Source organism: Taeniopygia guttata, chromosome 3 (genome assembly GCF_048771995.1).
Source record: "Taeniopygia guttata chromosome 3, bTaeGut7.mat, whole genome shotgun sequence".
NCBI lineage: Eukaryota > Metazoa > Chordata > Aves > Passeriformes > Estrildidae > Taeniopygia > Taeniopygia guttata.
In genome coordinates, this window is record NC_133027.1 from 17,408,996 (window position 1) to 17,426,312 (window position 17,317).

Here is a 17,317-nt window from a genome sequence, read left to right on the forward strand (position 1 = left end):
CCTATGTGACTGTGCAATTCAGTGATTTCCCATTTATGCCTTGGCAAAGAAAGGTTAATTAAGTAATAGGAAGTGAATGAATGCTTTACCAAATACGTTTCAGTAGGTAATTGAAAAATTGAACAATTATTTTGTTGGTGTCATTGCACAGTGTGGTACTTTCAGTCAGATAATTTGATTTGTCTGAAACTAACTTGTCGTGAAAAAACAAACAAAAAGCCACCAAAACCTACCAAAAGTACCACCACACCTTTCCACCAAAAAAATTTCCAAACAACAAATGTCTCTCTGCAAAATGCCAAAAATTTAGGTTTTCATCTGATTTGTTTCTCTAATCTGATTCAGTCTAAGGAGCAGGGAAATGAGGCAAACCTGCAGAAAAGGAGTGGAGGCAGGGCAGGACTCTGCATTGAGCCTGTGTTTGGCTCGGCCTTCAGAAGCTCTGCTTAAACCAGTCTGGAAACAGCAGCTCCTTGACTTTATAGAGGTGGGAGATTATCTCCACCACAGTTTTCTAAGGACACTGTTAATAATTAAAAAAATTTAAAAAATTTTTTTTTAATTAAAAAAATTTAAAAATTAAATTAAAAAAAAAAAAAAGTTCAATTTATGGCAGGGTACAGTATGAGTTCATTATTTTCTCTTAAAGTAAATTTTGTTGAAACCCTGATGCTCTTTTGTAGAAGAGGTGTTTTCAGCTCTACAATTTACTTAAGAACCTTCAGAGAAATACAAAGCATATTTAGTGTTGAATAGGCAGGTGAGTGACATCTGTTTGCTAATAGAAAAATTGGCAAACACAGGCAGTGGCACAAAGCAGGTCTTTGAACAGAGATAACATTATAAGTGTCCAAAACATTTTTTGAGACTTTATGGTCATCTTCAGATGGAAATAACTTATTTTATATATTCATACTTATGTTTTAACTTGCATGTTACTGGTACCAGCTTTTAAGTATTGTTTCTCCTGCAGAATGGAACATGACTTGCAATTGTGACTTAGGCCTTAAAGTTCAGTCCTTGCAAATGTTTTCAGAACTTGGGGTGATGCCTGCTAATACTTACAAATACCAGACTTTTGCATTTGTCAGATACATACCAGAATTAAAGAATCATTAGTTTTAGTAGTAACTGATTTTATGAACATACATTTCTGTTTAAGATCCTGAAGGTGTTAAGCCAGCCAAACTTTCCCTCTGCTGTAGGAAAGAGATTATTAATATTTCTGGAATAACAAAGGAGCACTGAGAAAATTAATGCTCTTCACATTGAAATCTTGTAATAGAAGAAAGTATTAAAATGAAGTTCATTAGAAAGCAAATACAAACAAATAATTAAGCACCAGCTTTAACCATTAATAGATACTAGCCTCCTGAATTATCTGTCTGATGTTTTATTTTAAATCGCTGGGATTCCTGATCCTCTCTGAAATATTTTCTGAGATGAGCCAAGTGAAATATATGCAAGACCCTAAAATACCCTCACTGTTTTAGCTTTTCCAAGTCTTAATTCTTTAGTCAGGTTGTACCAGATTAAAGGTACATCTGTGCAACTGGGTGAATCTTTGATACTGTGTGTCTTACCAAAGTGTGCACTTTCAGTTGGACATTTACTGCCCCATTCTGTATTGTGGAAAAAAATTGCCCTTTATTTTAGAACTAGATGTTGAGCAGAACTCTCAGTGAAGCAGGATGTTACCTTTAAAAGTTTGGGTGGGTGTACTGGAAGCAGCACAGACAGATTCTGGTTATATTTTTGTTCTGATGCTTCAAAGAAAAGTAGTTTGATTGTTTTCTTGTTAAGTTTAGTATCTGTGTAAATGTAATGTAAATTTGTGGGAATCCAGGGCTTCCCTCTGGCTGCCCTGGAGGGCCTGGGACCCTGGCAGGGGTCAGGAACCCCCCTGTACAGAGCCCCAAGAGACACTGTCTCTGATCTCTGTCCATGGAAAAGAGTTTTCAATCTCACAGGATGAATTACAAGCTCGGAGTGTTTGATATGAGTAATAATTAAGTGTGGCACAGGTGCAAAAGTAAAATTTTAGGTTTCTAGATTAGGGGTTGAAAGGGGACAAGATGGAGGAAATTGGGTGTGTCTTGTCCTTTTTCTCCTTCTTCATGCCCTCCATGTTTCACTGTGGTGTTGGCATTTCTCTATTGGTTTAGGCTGTGGACACACTGTTCAACGTAGGTGACAGATACTGGCACATTATTGTAAATATAGTACACGTAGTTTCTGGTATATAATGTTTGTACCATCCCACTGGGGGCAGAGCCCCACACGCTGCCCTGCAGGACAGACCTGCGGCAGGGCAGCAGAACATGTTAGAGATAAGCGAGAATAAACAACCTTGAAAACAGCACAGACAAATTATGGCTTCTTCTTTGGCAACGGGGCAGAAAGACAGAGACTTTATACAATCTCGGAATCATCAATACCTACAGATTCTGACATAAATTAAAACTGTAATGTTTAAATATTGAGATTACATAAAATAAAAGCTTGAAAATTGCATTTCAGTGAATTAGCTCCCAAGCTTCTCTTGTTGGTGCTTAGTTTAGCATGTTACTGGGGTCTTTCACAAAAGGGCACACAATGTCTGCCCTTGGGATGTGGATCAGACTAGAGACTTAGAGCAGTCAGTGTCAGGCATATACTGCTCTGTATGTTTTATAATAGAACCTTAGAAAAGTTCTACTGAAGATACATTCTCTTTACTGTGGTGGTTATAGCAAAGCTGAGTTTTGAAAAAATTTGAGTAGGTCCTATCTGAGCAACACGTGTACATATCTGTGAGCATATTATTTGTACCACTGTAGCTTGATCACTCTGATTGGGAAAACAGGTCTATCTAGAACTGATTGGCTCAAATTTGGGCTGAAATTCATAAATCATTTCAATACTTGGTTTAGAATTTAGATGCTTTGATAATCTGACAAAGGTGCTTGATGTATTGAGTTGGGCAGAAGTTGCACCTGCATTATGCCAAAGGGTCCGGAAAAGAAACTGAAGAATTGTTCTGGAATCTCTGCAGTAATAATCTTACTATGTCCTAGATTATGTTTTGTGTTATGATGTTGTAACAATTTTATTGCTCCTGTAATTTGACAAGAAAGTAAGAAAAAAAAACCTGACTTGCAAAAGGTGCTCTGGTTATTAAAAGGGCTTTTAAAGACTCACTATAGTCAGACTGGATTTATTGTGTTGGGCATGAGAAGTGATTATCACAACTTGATCAATATAACAATATTCCTCAAATCTGTGTAAAATAGAGATTTTTTTATAAACTATTTTAAAGTTGCTAGTATATATATTACTGAAAAATTAAGATATGTATATGTCTGTATAGGGAAGCAAGATTTTAACTTTCCTTTGTTTCCAGAAGATAAAAAAATGAAGCTGACAGAATCTCCCTTAAATTTTCAGATAGCTGTGACACAGAAGCTCTTGATCTGTGGACTGTCCTTACTCTTCCACATGACTATTACAAAAACTTTGCCTGTGGAATACAACATTGATGATAACTTCAGAGCTACAGCATCATGGCCTGTAAGGTTTTTCTACTTGTATGTGTCTCTCATGGCTGCCAGACCGAAGTATTATTTTGCATGGACTTTAGGTAAGTGTATGTTTAAAAATGTAATAATAACAGAAAGAGCATGTATTGAGAGTCATCTGAGATGTGCTCTCTTAAGTGTGTATTAAAAAAGTGGCAGTGCCCTCTTGAGGCCTTAGGAAAATCTGATTGCATTTAAGTCTTTCAAGGTATTAAGTACATTGAATACCTTTTGAGAAGCAATCACTCTTTTTGGAGAGTGATAGTGTTCCAATGAACAGTGACTTTAAAAAAAGAAAAAATAGTAGTAAATCTAGTCTGATGTACAATCCTTTTTGTTTGTGTTTTTTAAAAAATTATTTTGATACCTTTATTGTTGGCATATCTTCAATCTTAATTTTAGCCTCTTTCTGTGGTTTGTTATCAGCTTGATCAGTTAGTTATCAGCTTGATGTTATTCAATCACAAAGGAAAATTAATACTTTGGAATTCAGGTACATGATACTGTTGTTAATAGTAGGTGGCATTTTCAGAATTTGATGGGTGACACTTCACTTTTAGCCTTTATTTACTAAAAGTCTGAATATAGTTTAAGGAATATTTTGCATTTCCTTTCATGTTACTTGTAAAAAAAGTGTACAGCAGGAAGATGCTTTATTTAAGTAAGCTGACATCTTGAAAGTGGCTCACACAACAGATTTCATCAGCTTCCTCCTCCTCTCCAGTTTTATGTATTTGTCTCATAGCTCTTTTGAGAGAAAATCTGTGGAAACAATGCAATAAAGAAAGCTTTAGGGTAGCAGAGCAGCATGACTCATTTACAGCTGCTGGTTTCATTCCTGGTCAATGAATTAAATGCTTTCAGCTTGTCTGGATATAGCAGTTCTGGGGCTTGTTGTGGAAATAAATACTTTTGAATATTATGCTCTTATACACCCGTATCATCATCTATAAATAGCAGTAGTCATCTGAAAAGTGAATAATTTCAGTTGTGCTTTTTTTTTGCCTTTAATTCCTCTTTATGCACTTGTTAGCAGTGTAGAGCTAGCATTCCTCTGGTAAATACCAAAGAAACTATGCTAACTCTGTACTTCTAATTTGTTAGGCTTCCTTCCATTTTGTCTCATCTGAACTTTTCATTGTACGAGTAGAATGTGAGGGTCTTTAAAAGTTTTACTGAATGTTACACCTTTGAGTTGTACATTACTACTCTTTACACTTAAAAAAAAAAAGTGTTAATGAAATTAATTACTTAAAATGAATACGAAAATGCTAGTTAATAAAATGAGTACTTACTCTAGTTACAGTCTTTACATTCTAGCTTGTGAAAGATTATGGAGTTTGTGTCTCCAGCTGTTTCTAATTCAGCGTAAAACTATTGCCCAGTATTTGAAGTTGGTGTAGCACCATCAGGTGTAAGGCAGCAAATTTTATTGCTTTCAAAGATGTTTTAAAAAAAAATCACAAGGAAGTAAAAATATTATAAATTAAAACACATCTCATTTCCTTGTGTGTGGCCATCCTAATTTGGAAAACACAGTTGAGGAGATTTTATTGTCTGAACTAACAAAGCTCAGGTGAAGGTGATGACTGAAAGTGACAGGCAGTAGAGATCCCTTGTATTTTCCTGCATAGTCCAGATGACAGTAGCAGCTTTTTCTCCTAGGGAATAATATTGTTTGTTTGGAACATCTGACCTTTGACATGCACTGTAAACACTTTAAATTCAGAGGTGTGGTAACAGAGCCCTTGTGCCATTGGTGGAAGTTTGATGAGCTCTGAATTCCTTAGAAAATGACTGGTTTTGTCTGTTAGGTCTGCACTGCTCTCTGTGGGGTGCTGTGAATATGCACCTGCATGGAGGGAATCACACAATTTAACCTATGTGCTTTAAGCATCACTGTTGCTGCATAATGAAGACCAAAGGCACGCATCTGAGCATTGAGCTGCTGTTTCAATTCATTAGAACCAGCCACTGTTTTGTAGTATTGAGTTTGTTTTTCTGTCTGATTGCTCAAGCAAGTCTAAGTTGGTGGTATGGGAGACAGGCAACATCTGTACTGTGAAGTAGCTAGTGCTACCTCTCATTCTTATGCTTTTGTGCAAGTTTTTGAATTGGAAGCTAGTGTTGCTTGGATTGTTTTCTTTTTGTTCAAGTGATCCTCGGTATTTAAAAGGAAAAATAAATGTAGTCTTTAAAATGCAATAAATGTTTTGAACAAACTACGTGTTGTGTGATGCACAATTTGGAATACAGACAGTTTACAATTAATTTATTTCTTCTTGTCTCATTGCAGCAGATGCAATTAATAATGCAGCGGGGTTTGGTTTTAGAGGCTATGACAAAAATGGAGTTACACGTTGGGATCTAATATCAAATCTGAGAATCCAGCAAATAGAGGTTTGTTTCTGGTTCTTTCAAACAACCCACATGCCCATGTAGGTAGTTGCACTTAATTTCAATAACTTTTCCTATACATTTGTTCCTTTAGATAGTGAATATGTTCTAAGTCAAAAATTATATGTTCACACCTTTAAAAAGGGTGGAAAATAGCCTGTTTTGAACGTGTTCTACTTGTCAATTGACATGCAAAATATTCTGTGGTTATGAGTAGTTGAGTAAATAACTTATTCAACTCATCACAAATTTGGGTGGGAGGATTTATAATTTATACACAAGAATTTTGAAACACATTGTGACACTCTGCAATTATGGAAATAACTAGTTTGTTTTACTTTACAGTTTTCCACAAGTTTCAAGATGTTTCTTGATAACTGGAATATCCAAACAGCTCTTTGGCTCAAAAGGTATTTATTTCTTAAAGGAAATTTTTCTCCACTTAAGTTTCTTAGATAAATATTTCTTTGAAGATGGTATAACGTTTGAAGCTAACTCCCACAAAACATCACTTGTTTAGCAACTATGCAGGAGATTCTTCTTGTAGTGCTTGAAGTAAGGCGTCTGAGTTTAGGACTTCTTTCATAGTGTAAACTATCAGGTTATGCTAGAATCTGTTTTTCTTCACAGGCCATAGGGAACTTAAAACTGTTAATCTGTGGAGGTGTCTTTTTTCCCCTCTCTTAGCATTCAGGCACTGCATGTTGCTGAGAGCAGCAGGCAAAGTGTACATCTCAGCCTGTTGAAGGCTCTGCATTATTTTTAGCCAGAGTGATACAGGAACTTGTGTATGTTCTGTGAGAAAACTTTCTGTGCTCCTTCCATTATGAGTGTATGACAGACATCAAACCCTACAATGTGCTGTCAGCAATAATTCCAGATGACTCTCAGCTGCACTCTTTTTCCTTGCCTGGGGAACAGGTACAGTGCCCTATGAATTACATCATTCTGCTTCTTTGTGGTAAGGAGAAAGTAGAAGTGTTCTTGAGTAGCTCGTGGGTGCTGTTTCCCTTCTTCCAGTCAGACTCTTGAGTTGGTCTCCTATCCACAGGTGCAAGTTTAACTGAGACTCCTATCTTAGGATCACTTAGAAGACTTTACCCCTTATTCTAGGATAGCTGGCAACTGGATGTCTCTTCCATCAAACTTCTTCATAGTATGTTCTCTTTCTTCCATAATTTCATCCCTAAATATTTTGCACATCCAGTTTAAAAAAGAAATTGAATTTTATGTGATTATTCTGGTTGGCTCAATAGTCAATGGAATCTATTGCTAGGACCGTCAACAAAAAATTGCATGTTTGGAGGTATTGAAATGTAGCATTTCAAAAACCAAATATGTAATTTAGCTGTTTTGATTTAGTTAGAGAACAGAAGTTTAACAGTATTAGAAGATAACAGGACGAGGTTGTATTTCCACAGACTTTCAAATCCCCTAAATGGAATTATTCTAAACAAAAATTATTAGTGAAGAAGCATAATATTACTCTTAAAAATTGAAAGAAAAAAAATGCAAGTCAGTTGCTCAGGGTGATTATAAAAGAAGATGTGAAGAAAACTTAAACCATCTATTTAATAAGTATTTTTTAAAACAATAAGAAAATAATCCTTTTGGATGGTCTAAATTGATTCTGTCAAAGTTGAAAGGGTGTGGAAAGATGGGTATTCTGTGAAAGTTTTGTTGCGAGTAAAATAGGTGTATTAATAGTGGTAGAGAATGTACATTTTGTTACTAATCATTTGGTTAGTTGCAATGCTCCAAAAATTTGCATAGAGGACAAACGCATACATTACTTTAAACGTCGACTTCTAATAGCTCACTTTTTTTACCATTTATAGAAGTACCTAAAACTTCAGCCATTTATCTCACATGAAATACCTGACATTAGCATTTGTTCTGTTCTTTTCTGATAATGGTAGAAACGGAACCATCAGTTGAAGCCTGATTGTGTGTAAAAACAGACTTGTAGAAAATACAGTTAATGGAGCTACAGATCACAAAGAGGTTTAATAAATATTTAATGTAGATCATAGTATACAGCAATTTAAAGGCATTATTGTTACAAGCATGTAAGTTAAAATAGATAGTTACATAGTAGCATATATCAACAATATATATCATTATAACATTTCTGGGCTGGGAAAGCTGTTATGTTCCCCTCAGTCCATTCTTTATCTTTTCCAAAGAAAGCATCTCATCCCATTTGTCTTTGGTCACATTTGCAAAACTGTGGGCTTTTTTGCTCAATTCTGACATCTTTCCAAATGTCCTGTCTTCTTAGAGTAGATGCAGTACTTCTGCTAAGACCTTCAAGAATTTCCCCTGGCTTTTTAGAGGCAGGGTTGATTAATTTGAGTGGATTAGTTATAATTATTTTCTTTGGGTAATACTGTGATGTATTAGAAAGGGTGTTATCTTTGTTTGCAGCAGCAATCTACTGTTGGTTCATGCTTAGCCAATACTCAGTGTTTCATACTGTTGATCCATTACTCATACTCAGCTACGCTTTTTGAGTAATGTTGCAGGAATGGTACTGGTTTGTGTCTTCCACTTTTCTTATTAGATTTTCTATGCTTTGGACTTCATCTTGTTGATTTAAGAACATTGTTCAAGTCTGCCAAGATCACTTTGGATTCTAGTGCTCTCTATTAAGAAAACAATGCCCATCTTGTCCATCCCACCTTCCACCTCAAAAAAGCAAAGGAAAACAAGGTGGAAGAAATACTTCTTAGTCTACCACCTAAGTTAGTAAAGAAATCATAGAACCAGACTGAGGCCAGTACCTTGCTGAACAGTTGAGGCATCTTCCCACTTCTAGAGCATTATGGAACCACCTATATTTGAATAGACTTTCTCAACCTGTTGTGATGACCATATTTCCTTCATTTGTTTCTAGGATCATCAAATGAAGTATTTCAACATTATTATTGCCAAATCCATGGAAGCATTTCAGTTTACTTTTTACTCTTTGAAATTGAAATCTGAGGAATTTTTTGGTACTGTTTTACTTCACATTGATACAGCTGAAATTTGGTTAGTTAATTTAGTGACTTTTTGTTTGCTCCTGAATGCTTTCCAGGGATAATTTCAGTACTTTAAACCAAATAATAATTGAAGACATGTATCACTTTATTAATGAGATGTAATTAGCCACCAGTCACATGCATTCAGAATTAATAGCAGTATTAGAACACAGAACATTTCACATGTGTTTAGTGCTTTGGTGTAATAAACATTTTTAAACACTCTTCTGCAACCAATCCCAAGTAGATTAAAAAGCACACATGTACATACACAATTACATGCAAACTGCACCTCCTCTCCTAAGGATGTGTGGGATACAAAACCCTGCTTGGATGCACTGCCTGTGGGAGATGTGAGTGCTCCATCTTGGTGTGAATCTGGTGATTTCACATGTCCCCTTGAAAAGCCTGGCACAAATCCATGTGCCTGCAGCTGGAAGGGATGAGACACTGCTCCCTGGCATGGTGCACTGCACTGACAGGCCCCTATCTGGATGCAGCTACCCTGTGGCTACCAGGGATTCTCTGTCTTGGCCAAGACAGAGGTCATTGTGTTGGTGGGGCGACTTCTGGCAGTGTCAGATGAGGTTTTGATGAAAAGATTTTGCTCCAAGATATCTCCCTGACTCAGCGCACATTTTCCTAATGCTTTGCTACTCCTGAAGCTGACAGATTTTTTGTCAAAAATGTCTCTGTTTGCTATTCAGCCTGGCCAATGTTGCTTTCCTCTTTAAGGTGATCTGTTTTGGTCAGATGTTGTCAGATAGTTTTAAGTATTAGACCAGCCCCATGTTCTCATCTTAATTGCCACTGTGACTGAAGCCCTTTAGCAAGAGGAGGGGGTTGAGCACATATCCCACTGAAGACCTCATAAGATAAAACTTACTATATCTATTTGACTGAAATAAACTAAATTAGAAAATTACACTTTTAATCTTCCTTTATTCAGATCCTGTCTTTTTACCTTCTGTTCGTCAACCTAGACTACATCAGTAGGTTTCAGGAATCTTTATGTGGAAGTTGCAGTAAAGTAGTTAGATTAGTAGTGGATGTTGTGGCTCTCAGTATCATTAGCTTGTCATCTTTGAATAACAGATGTGCATTCTCTTCTCTTTCTCTGTTACTTGCTATGTGATTATAAAACAATTTTACATATTTGTGTCTATAGCCTTATTAGTTAAAATTCATTTTTGTATGTTAGCCATAGATTTGTGCTCATGCATGCTTGTGGTGTTTATTTTTGCTTTGTTAGTTTGTATCTGTTTCCATATTTCCTATTGCTTTTTGGTTTTCAGATCATTAAAGGCATAAAAGAACTCTTGATGAAGCCATATCAGGACCTTACCATGTTTCCTATCATTCTTCCACATCATGATGGTTTGTCATTGTGTCATATAATGTTTTCTTCTAGAAGCCACCTTTCTTGGATTCCTTTTCCCCTTCTTCCTTCTAGAATTCCTTATTATAGAACCTTGCCTAGTAATTCAGAGTCTCAAGTTTAAATAACACAGAGTTCAGCATTCTCCTTATTTGATACTCTCTCAGCACTAGAGTATTTATTACAATTTCATTGTCACACTCACCTAATTGTGTCACACAGACACATTTTCAACTGTAGTTTCTTTATTATTCAAAATTGAAGGTAGTTATTAGTTTTCCCCTGCTGCTCTTACTTTATGGAAAACATACGTCACTCATCTCAAGAATCTGGCAGTGGTTTGTGCCTTCCAGTGCAGCTTTTCAAGCACATCCTTTGGTGGCTCAAGATCCCTTATTAATGCCACAACTCATCTTTGGATGCTTGTGTATCACTTCATTAGGAATAAGGACAATGTGTGACGGCACTGAGCACAAGTTTATCACTGAGGGCTGAAATCAGGAGCTGTGAATAGATTTAAGCATTTTCTGTAAGCCATAATATTATTAAAGAACACCATTATTAAAAAATAGAAAATTAAAATTGCATTGAAACTTCTTTGTTGGAGATGAAACTGGTAAAAGTATAAATGATAGCTGGGAAGACTGGGTGATTTGTTTCATGTTACTTATCTTGAATTGTTTCTGACTTGCTAGAGTGTGCTATGAGCGAGCCACCTTCAGCCCAACGATCCAAACCTTCATTCTTTCTGCCATCTGGCATGGGGTTTATCCAGGATATTATTTAACATTTTTAACAGGAGTACTAATGACACTAGCAGCACGAGCTGTAAGTACCAACCAAGTATCTTCTTAAATAAGTTTTGTAAAAGCAAATTGGTCATGTTCATTGCTCCAAAGATGTCCTTTACTGTGATACACAATCTGTCTGCTAGTGATGTTTGCTTTTTTCATTATGAGAAAAATGGGAATGATTAATTAAAAGGAGGGCTTGATTAGTAGAAACAAACAAGACTATACACAGCCTATAACATCTTTGTAGTATATCTTTTGTGGAAGCTCTTCCTCTGTATTAACTGAGAGTGTGTTACTATAGCATGCTGGACAGGTTGATGTTATCTAAAATAATTTCAAAAAAATCAGTGATGATGAGTAGCTTAAAATTTGAGCATCGGTGCTATGTATTTCTAGAGTCTGTTTCATCCCTAATTTCTCTCCAGTACTATTGTAAGGATGATAACTAAAGAATGAAGAATGCTCCCCCTCAAGCAGCACATAAAAATCTCTAGTGCAGTTACTATTTCAAGTTGGCCAGCCAATAGTGCAGTCACATTAACATGCTTTTGCAGTTGCTATTCAGAACCATATGGAAGCAGCAAATCTGCCAAGAAATCTCTTACTATTCTGCCTGAGAAAGCTGTGTAAGAACAGAGACAGGTTTGTCAGTCACTCAGTGGAAAAGAGGAGCAAATTACACATCAGATCAGAGGAGCATAACAGAGCATTTTTATGTTGAAAGAACCAGGGGAGTGAGAAATGAAGCAGACTGCTCTGTGGTTGCTATAATAGCTAGGGGAAGGTGGTACTTCAGATTTATATTGCTACTACAGCAATAAAAAAAATGCTTCTTTTTCTTCACAAGATCTGGGTATAGTCCTTGTTTGACAGAACTGACTCCTTTCTTTACAACAGATACTGCTTTCTTCTTCCAGATCTATCACAGGGAACTTCAGATATTTATTGGCCAGGAGCTGGAGCAAAAGCCAAGGTTCTGGGACAGTTCACAAATAAAAGTTCTTTACTTAGTGAGACAAGTCCAGTAAATTGGAGTGCTCACTGCCCTTCATCCTAGGGTTCTCTAGTAGACTATATTTCATTCATGTTTCATATGTATCGATCAATAGGCTAGTAAAAAAAAAATTGAGTTTCTTTATCAACAAGTACTTAATATTGAGTAAGATATGTAAGAGCATATTTGTTATTTAACTGTACTTGTCTTTAACTGCAAAGTTTGGCAGCACTGATCCACATTTTGTTCTGTTATGCCTAAGCATGTATCCAACTTATTTTACTGCCTTTAATCATTACAGATTTCATAACGGGGTGTTTACTAATGGCAGCCATAGATTTCTGTTAAAAGTTGTTTTCCAAGTCCTAAAATACAAGATTACAAGAAATTTTGTGAAGCTTCATCTGGGTTCTACAGAACTCAGGAACCAGTCCTTTCATGTGACTATAGGAATAACTAGAGAGAGATGGCAGAATGAAGGGTATGTAGCTAGAATTACTTGTTTGACATAGCTTAACTAAGTAAAGACTGAGTGGGAATGTGGTATCTATAGGGCAATTAGAATAAGAACAAGAAGAAGGGTCAAAAAGGGTTTTTAATGTAAAGACTTAAATCAGCAGGAGCTAGCTTTGGATACGTTCTTTGGAATGAGGAGCTCTAAAGAAACTGAGGGTTAAGGAAGCTGAACAGTGTACTGTGGTGTGCAGCTTTTCAGACAGCACTGCTTCAGAGCAGGTGACCAGGAAGTGGCAACTGTGCTGTCAGTCTGGGGTCAAAGGCTGAATTGAGCCCATCTTGGTTTGTCAGCATGTAAGAGTGTGAGCAAGGATAACGCTTCAGTCAAAGGAAGGAGAGGCGAAGATTTACCGATGTTTTTGTAATTACAGACTTACATAAAACTGAGCCCGACCCTGTGGGATTTGGATTTGGGTTTTTAAAATATATCTTGTATTCAATCTTATAAGCAGAATTTAAGAACAAAAGAAAATTCAGCATAGAAATTTGAGTAATTTTATAATAATCCAACTTGACAGAAGTTAAGACTTCTGAAATATGTAATTAGAATTGGAATTTTGTATATTCTGATATATACCCTACTGCCTTAAAATACATTTTATTAACAAGCATATAAAAATCGCTTACTATATAGAAGCTTTCATCAGAAACATTCTGGCCTTCACTTATTCTAACCCTCTATATTTATGGAATGGCTTGGTAGAATGCAGTGTCTGCCTCATTCATACAAGCACTCTAAATTTGCATTGGATTTAGGGAAGGATTAATTTACTTAAATTCTGCTTAAATTGATAAATGCTGAAATTCCTATGCTGAATGAATTGCAGGGAATTTGAGCCAATTCTTGTTGAAGTTACTGGGCATTTTGAATAGTTCAAATATATTTGACCAAACTATAGCATGTAAATTCATCCTGTGACTTTTGTGTCAATGCAACAACCTGAGCTCTCAGGGTTTATTCCTCAGCTAATTTAGTATTACCTGCTTTTTCAGATAAGAAACAACATCAGACACTATTTTGTTGAATCTCCTGCTGTTAAACTATGTTATGATATTGTAACATGGATGGCAACTCAAGCAGCAATAAGTTACACAGTCGTGCCGTTTGTACTGCTCTCGGTAAAACCCTCTTTCACCTTTTACAGGTAAGCACATTCTACCTGTTTCCTTTCCTTTCACTTGGAATAGAAGTATTTTCAGTGGCAGAAGATATCTGAACCTATTTTAGTGACAGAAGTCTAAGATTGATTTGTAGCTGAGTGAACTGTATTTCTAGTACTTGAACAGTGTGTCTTGTGTTGCTCACACTTTCCTCTCATAATAGACCCATTTTTAGGGGGAAGGGGAAAAAACTCAATCAAAAACAAACCCAGGGGATACCTCTGAAATGACTAAATGCCCTTGAACTGTTTTATAGCAAGACTAGATATTGACTTCCCAGAAATAACTTGTGAAAAAAGTTGAAAGCAGACTTCTGTTCACGTTATACCTTGTTACAGTCCTAAATAATGTGAGGGAAGACTTAATTTCTGATTTCCCCCTTATTTTACTTTTCTTAAAGGAAATATTCATGTTTTCATATCTTATATGCAAAGTATATCTGTTAGATGGTCAGAGTTTCATTGATTTATTATTTCTGTTTGTTTTTTAGCTCCTGCTATTTCTGTCTTCATATTGCCAGCATCCTGGTGTTGTTGGTATTTCCATTGAAAAGAACTCAAAAAGGAAGTAAAAAGCATGAAAGTGTCCAGCCTGTGTGGTCCAGAAAACTAGAAGAAGAAAGTCTTTTGCAAAAGAACCATTATTCCACAACAAATAATAGTTTCAGTCAGAAACAAGAAATAACCTGCAGATATCAAGCATTAAAACAGTGATTGAGGAAATACTATGATGAATATATTTTGTATGTTTTCAGAAACCCATTTTTAGCACCTTTTAAAGGGGTTTGTATTTGTTTGCAAAGATATTTAGTAAGAAAAGAATGCATTACCTAGGAAAATCACATACAATAGCAAGACTGGAAACAAAACAAATTAACCCCTCCCATGCCATGTCCCTGTGGGTCACGCCTTATATGAAGATATTACCATTATTTCAATGGGCACTCAGGACTTGCAACGTATGTCCATAGGGTCATATGTGTGCCCTTTGCTGAATGTACGTTGTGTATCCCAAGGCACTGATGGGGTGGAATAAAATTGTGTCAGTCTAGGATTAAAATATGGAAATTAATTTTTCCGACTGAGTGAACTTGCCTTAAACCCTCTATTTACTGAAATATAGTTTCTACGTGGGTATTTCAAGTTTGATTTTATGTGGAAGGTATTTCAAATATATAACACTATGTGCTATAAAGAAGATAATGAGAGGAAGTACAAAGTCACTAGAAGACTTTGGAGTCTTTCAAAGGGAATTGCAATAAGCATCTCAGTATTTGGAGGGTTTTCTTATCTTAAACTATTAGAGTACATTACAGAACTGTAAACATTGATGCCAAATTATAGTTAGGTTTCTTTGATAAAGAGTATAATTACTCTGAATGGATTAAAATGGCCCTTCTGAACAGATTAAAAACACCTGAAGATTTACCTTTTCCAGGGATTGATAGCTCTAATGTAGGTTTCTTTTACTTTAAAGTACCTAAACCCAATAATACACTGCCAAGTGGGCTTTGCAGCCAGAGGGGGAAAGACAGCCACAAGGCACAGAAGACAATGTGCAAGCACTGGGATTTCAATGAAAGTGCAGTTTTGCCCTTAAATACCATAAATACTTGTTCTAGAATAGAACTGTTTTACAAAAAGTAATTTTTAATACTTAAAATTATTTTGAATTTTCAGGCATCAGTTAGTTGATGATGCTTTCAGCATAAAATAGCAAAATTACCTTCAAGCTTCAGCACATAGGTAGTCACACATGAAATGACTATCACAACCAATTTCTGTATGCTTGATAATTGATGAACCTTTATCCAAAGAAGTGTGTGAATTTGAGGAAAAGCTTTTTCTTCGAATTAGAATTTTAGATGCAAATTTCATGTCATATTTCTGGGTAACATAATGAAAGAAAGAAATCCTTCAGAATATCTGACTGTCTGAATTATGGAAGTGTGTCAAGGAAACAATGTAGTGGTTATATCTATTTCCAATAATTTATTTTGATGATGGTTAGTGCTAGAGTACTACTGTTAAAGGGCTACATTTTAATTGCATATATTCTGTATTTTCATATAATTTTTTTAAGTAAACACAAGCTGTTTATCCATGTGGGGTTTATTCTTAATTTTAAAGCAGATACAAGATAATACCAGAGAAAACTAATGCAGCTGGTTGATTAATAACAAACAATTTATTGATAAAATTTTGTCATAATATTTTGAAACCTAAAGTTTTCATCAAATATCTAGCTCCAGTTGGATGAGTAGTCTTACTACCACAAGTGCAATGATGGATATATCCCCAGCTTTGGGGATATTGCCATGCAGAAATCATCACCATACTCCCTGAAGAACCATATCCTAAGTTAGGTCAGAGTTGTTTCCTTGCTGTCATAACTCTCTGGCCCTTGGCTCCTTGCCTAAAACTCTGGGAGGAAGAGAACATAACTTCCCATATATGTAGGTTAGCACTAATTAATCTACTCAGAAAGAGTGAACTGAATATGAAATGAGAGTGGATGAGTCTGTTTAGATGAGGAGGGACGTTCATTGTTTCAGTGACAGCTGTATTATCTTTAAGATAAAAGAATCTGACTTCTAAATCCTTACTTTGATTGCCCAGGTAGACTTCCCCTAACATGGGGTTATGGTTGTCATACATTTCTTTGACACCACATTATGGATTTCTTTTTTTTAATAAGTAAGAGTATGCTAGTTTGTTTGATCATCCTTGTTAAATACAGAATCAGGAAAGACATTTTTTTGCATTCTGTACTTGAAGGGGCATTTACATAAAGGAACAGAAAAAGATTTGCACATTTCTGGGTGGGTAAGTAGAAATAGGATTGATTCTTTCAGTATTGGTTACTCTTGAACTTAAATTAATCTTATTGGTGCAGTCTCCAGAGCTATTTAAGAAAAACCACTTTTGCATGCCATATGATGTGGTATTTTCTTATTTATCTTCTCATACTCTTGATTTACTGTTTTGGCATGCGTGCCCACATGTGCTGTGGAGGCTTACTAATTCTTCTTTATGAAATATGGAAACAGTTGTAAAGGCTCCCAGAAAATGAGCAGATATAGGGTAGTACAGACTGATACTTCAACGTGAGTGAATTCAGAGGTACAGTTTTTTCAGAACTTCTTTATGTAGGGAAGTTGAAACAAAGAAGAAAATACATTCATACTTTCATTGAGAGCAGGTGGCAAAATACAGGTTTCAAGATTGGACATGACTTTTTTCTTTATGATTTGAACTCATTAAGTAATTGTACACAAGAAAATTATGACAATTAATAAATTCTGCACAGAGTTAAGGTATAGTGTCCTGGAATTTACCCTTTAAGTGCCATTGTTAGGTATAAAAGTACTTTGAACAAAAATCTGCTCTTCATGAGAATGACTTCTCTTGAGGACTGTGGAAAGAACTGTTTTATTTTAATGGCAGCACCCTGATTTTAGTCCGACTGGGGTTTTGATGTCTCTTTCCCTCTGCTTT

At 35.8% G+C, this 17,317-nt stretch overlaps 1 protein-coding gene across 5 annotated transcripts in view; it reads left to right on the forward strand.

The window, feature by feature from the left end:
- The window catches only part of MBOAT2 (membrane bound glycerophospholipid O-acyltransferase 2), an 88,113-nt gene extending 70,978 nt beyond the window's left edge, over window positions 1-17,135 (forward strand). For 3 of the 5 annotated variants that reach the window (XM_002197647.7, XM_030270079.4, XM_072926382.1), the window contains 6 exons: window positions 3,427-3,619; window positions 5,854-5,957; window positions 6,300-6,364; window positions 11,051-11,183; window positions 13,653-13,804; window positions 14,311-17,135. In XM_002197647.7, the coding sequence (XP_002197683.2) occupies window positions 3,427-3,619; window positions 5,854-5,957; window positions 6,300-6,364; window positions 11,051-11,183; window positions 13,653-13,804; window positions 14,311-14,533 (870 nt within the window). In that variant the 3' untranslated portion in view covers window positions 14,534-17,135. The remainder of the gene's footprint in view (window positions 1-3,426; window positions 3,620-5,853; window positions 5,958-6,299; window positions 6,365-11,050; window positions 11,184-13,652; window positions 13,805-14,310) is intronic. The other 2 variants (XM_041715020.2, XM_041715021.2) reach the window with 1 other exon arrangement.
- The last annotated feature ends 182 nt before the right edge of the window (window positions 17,136-17,317 follow it).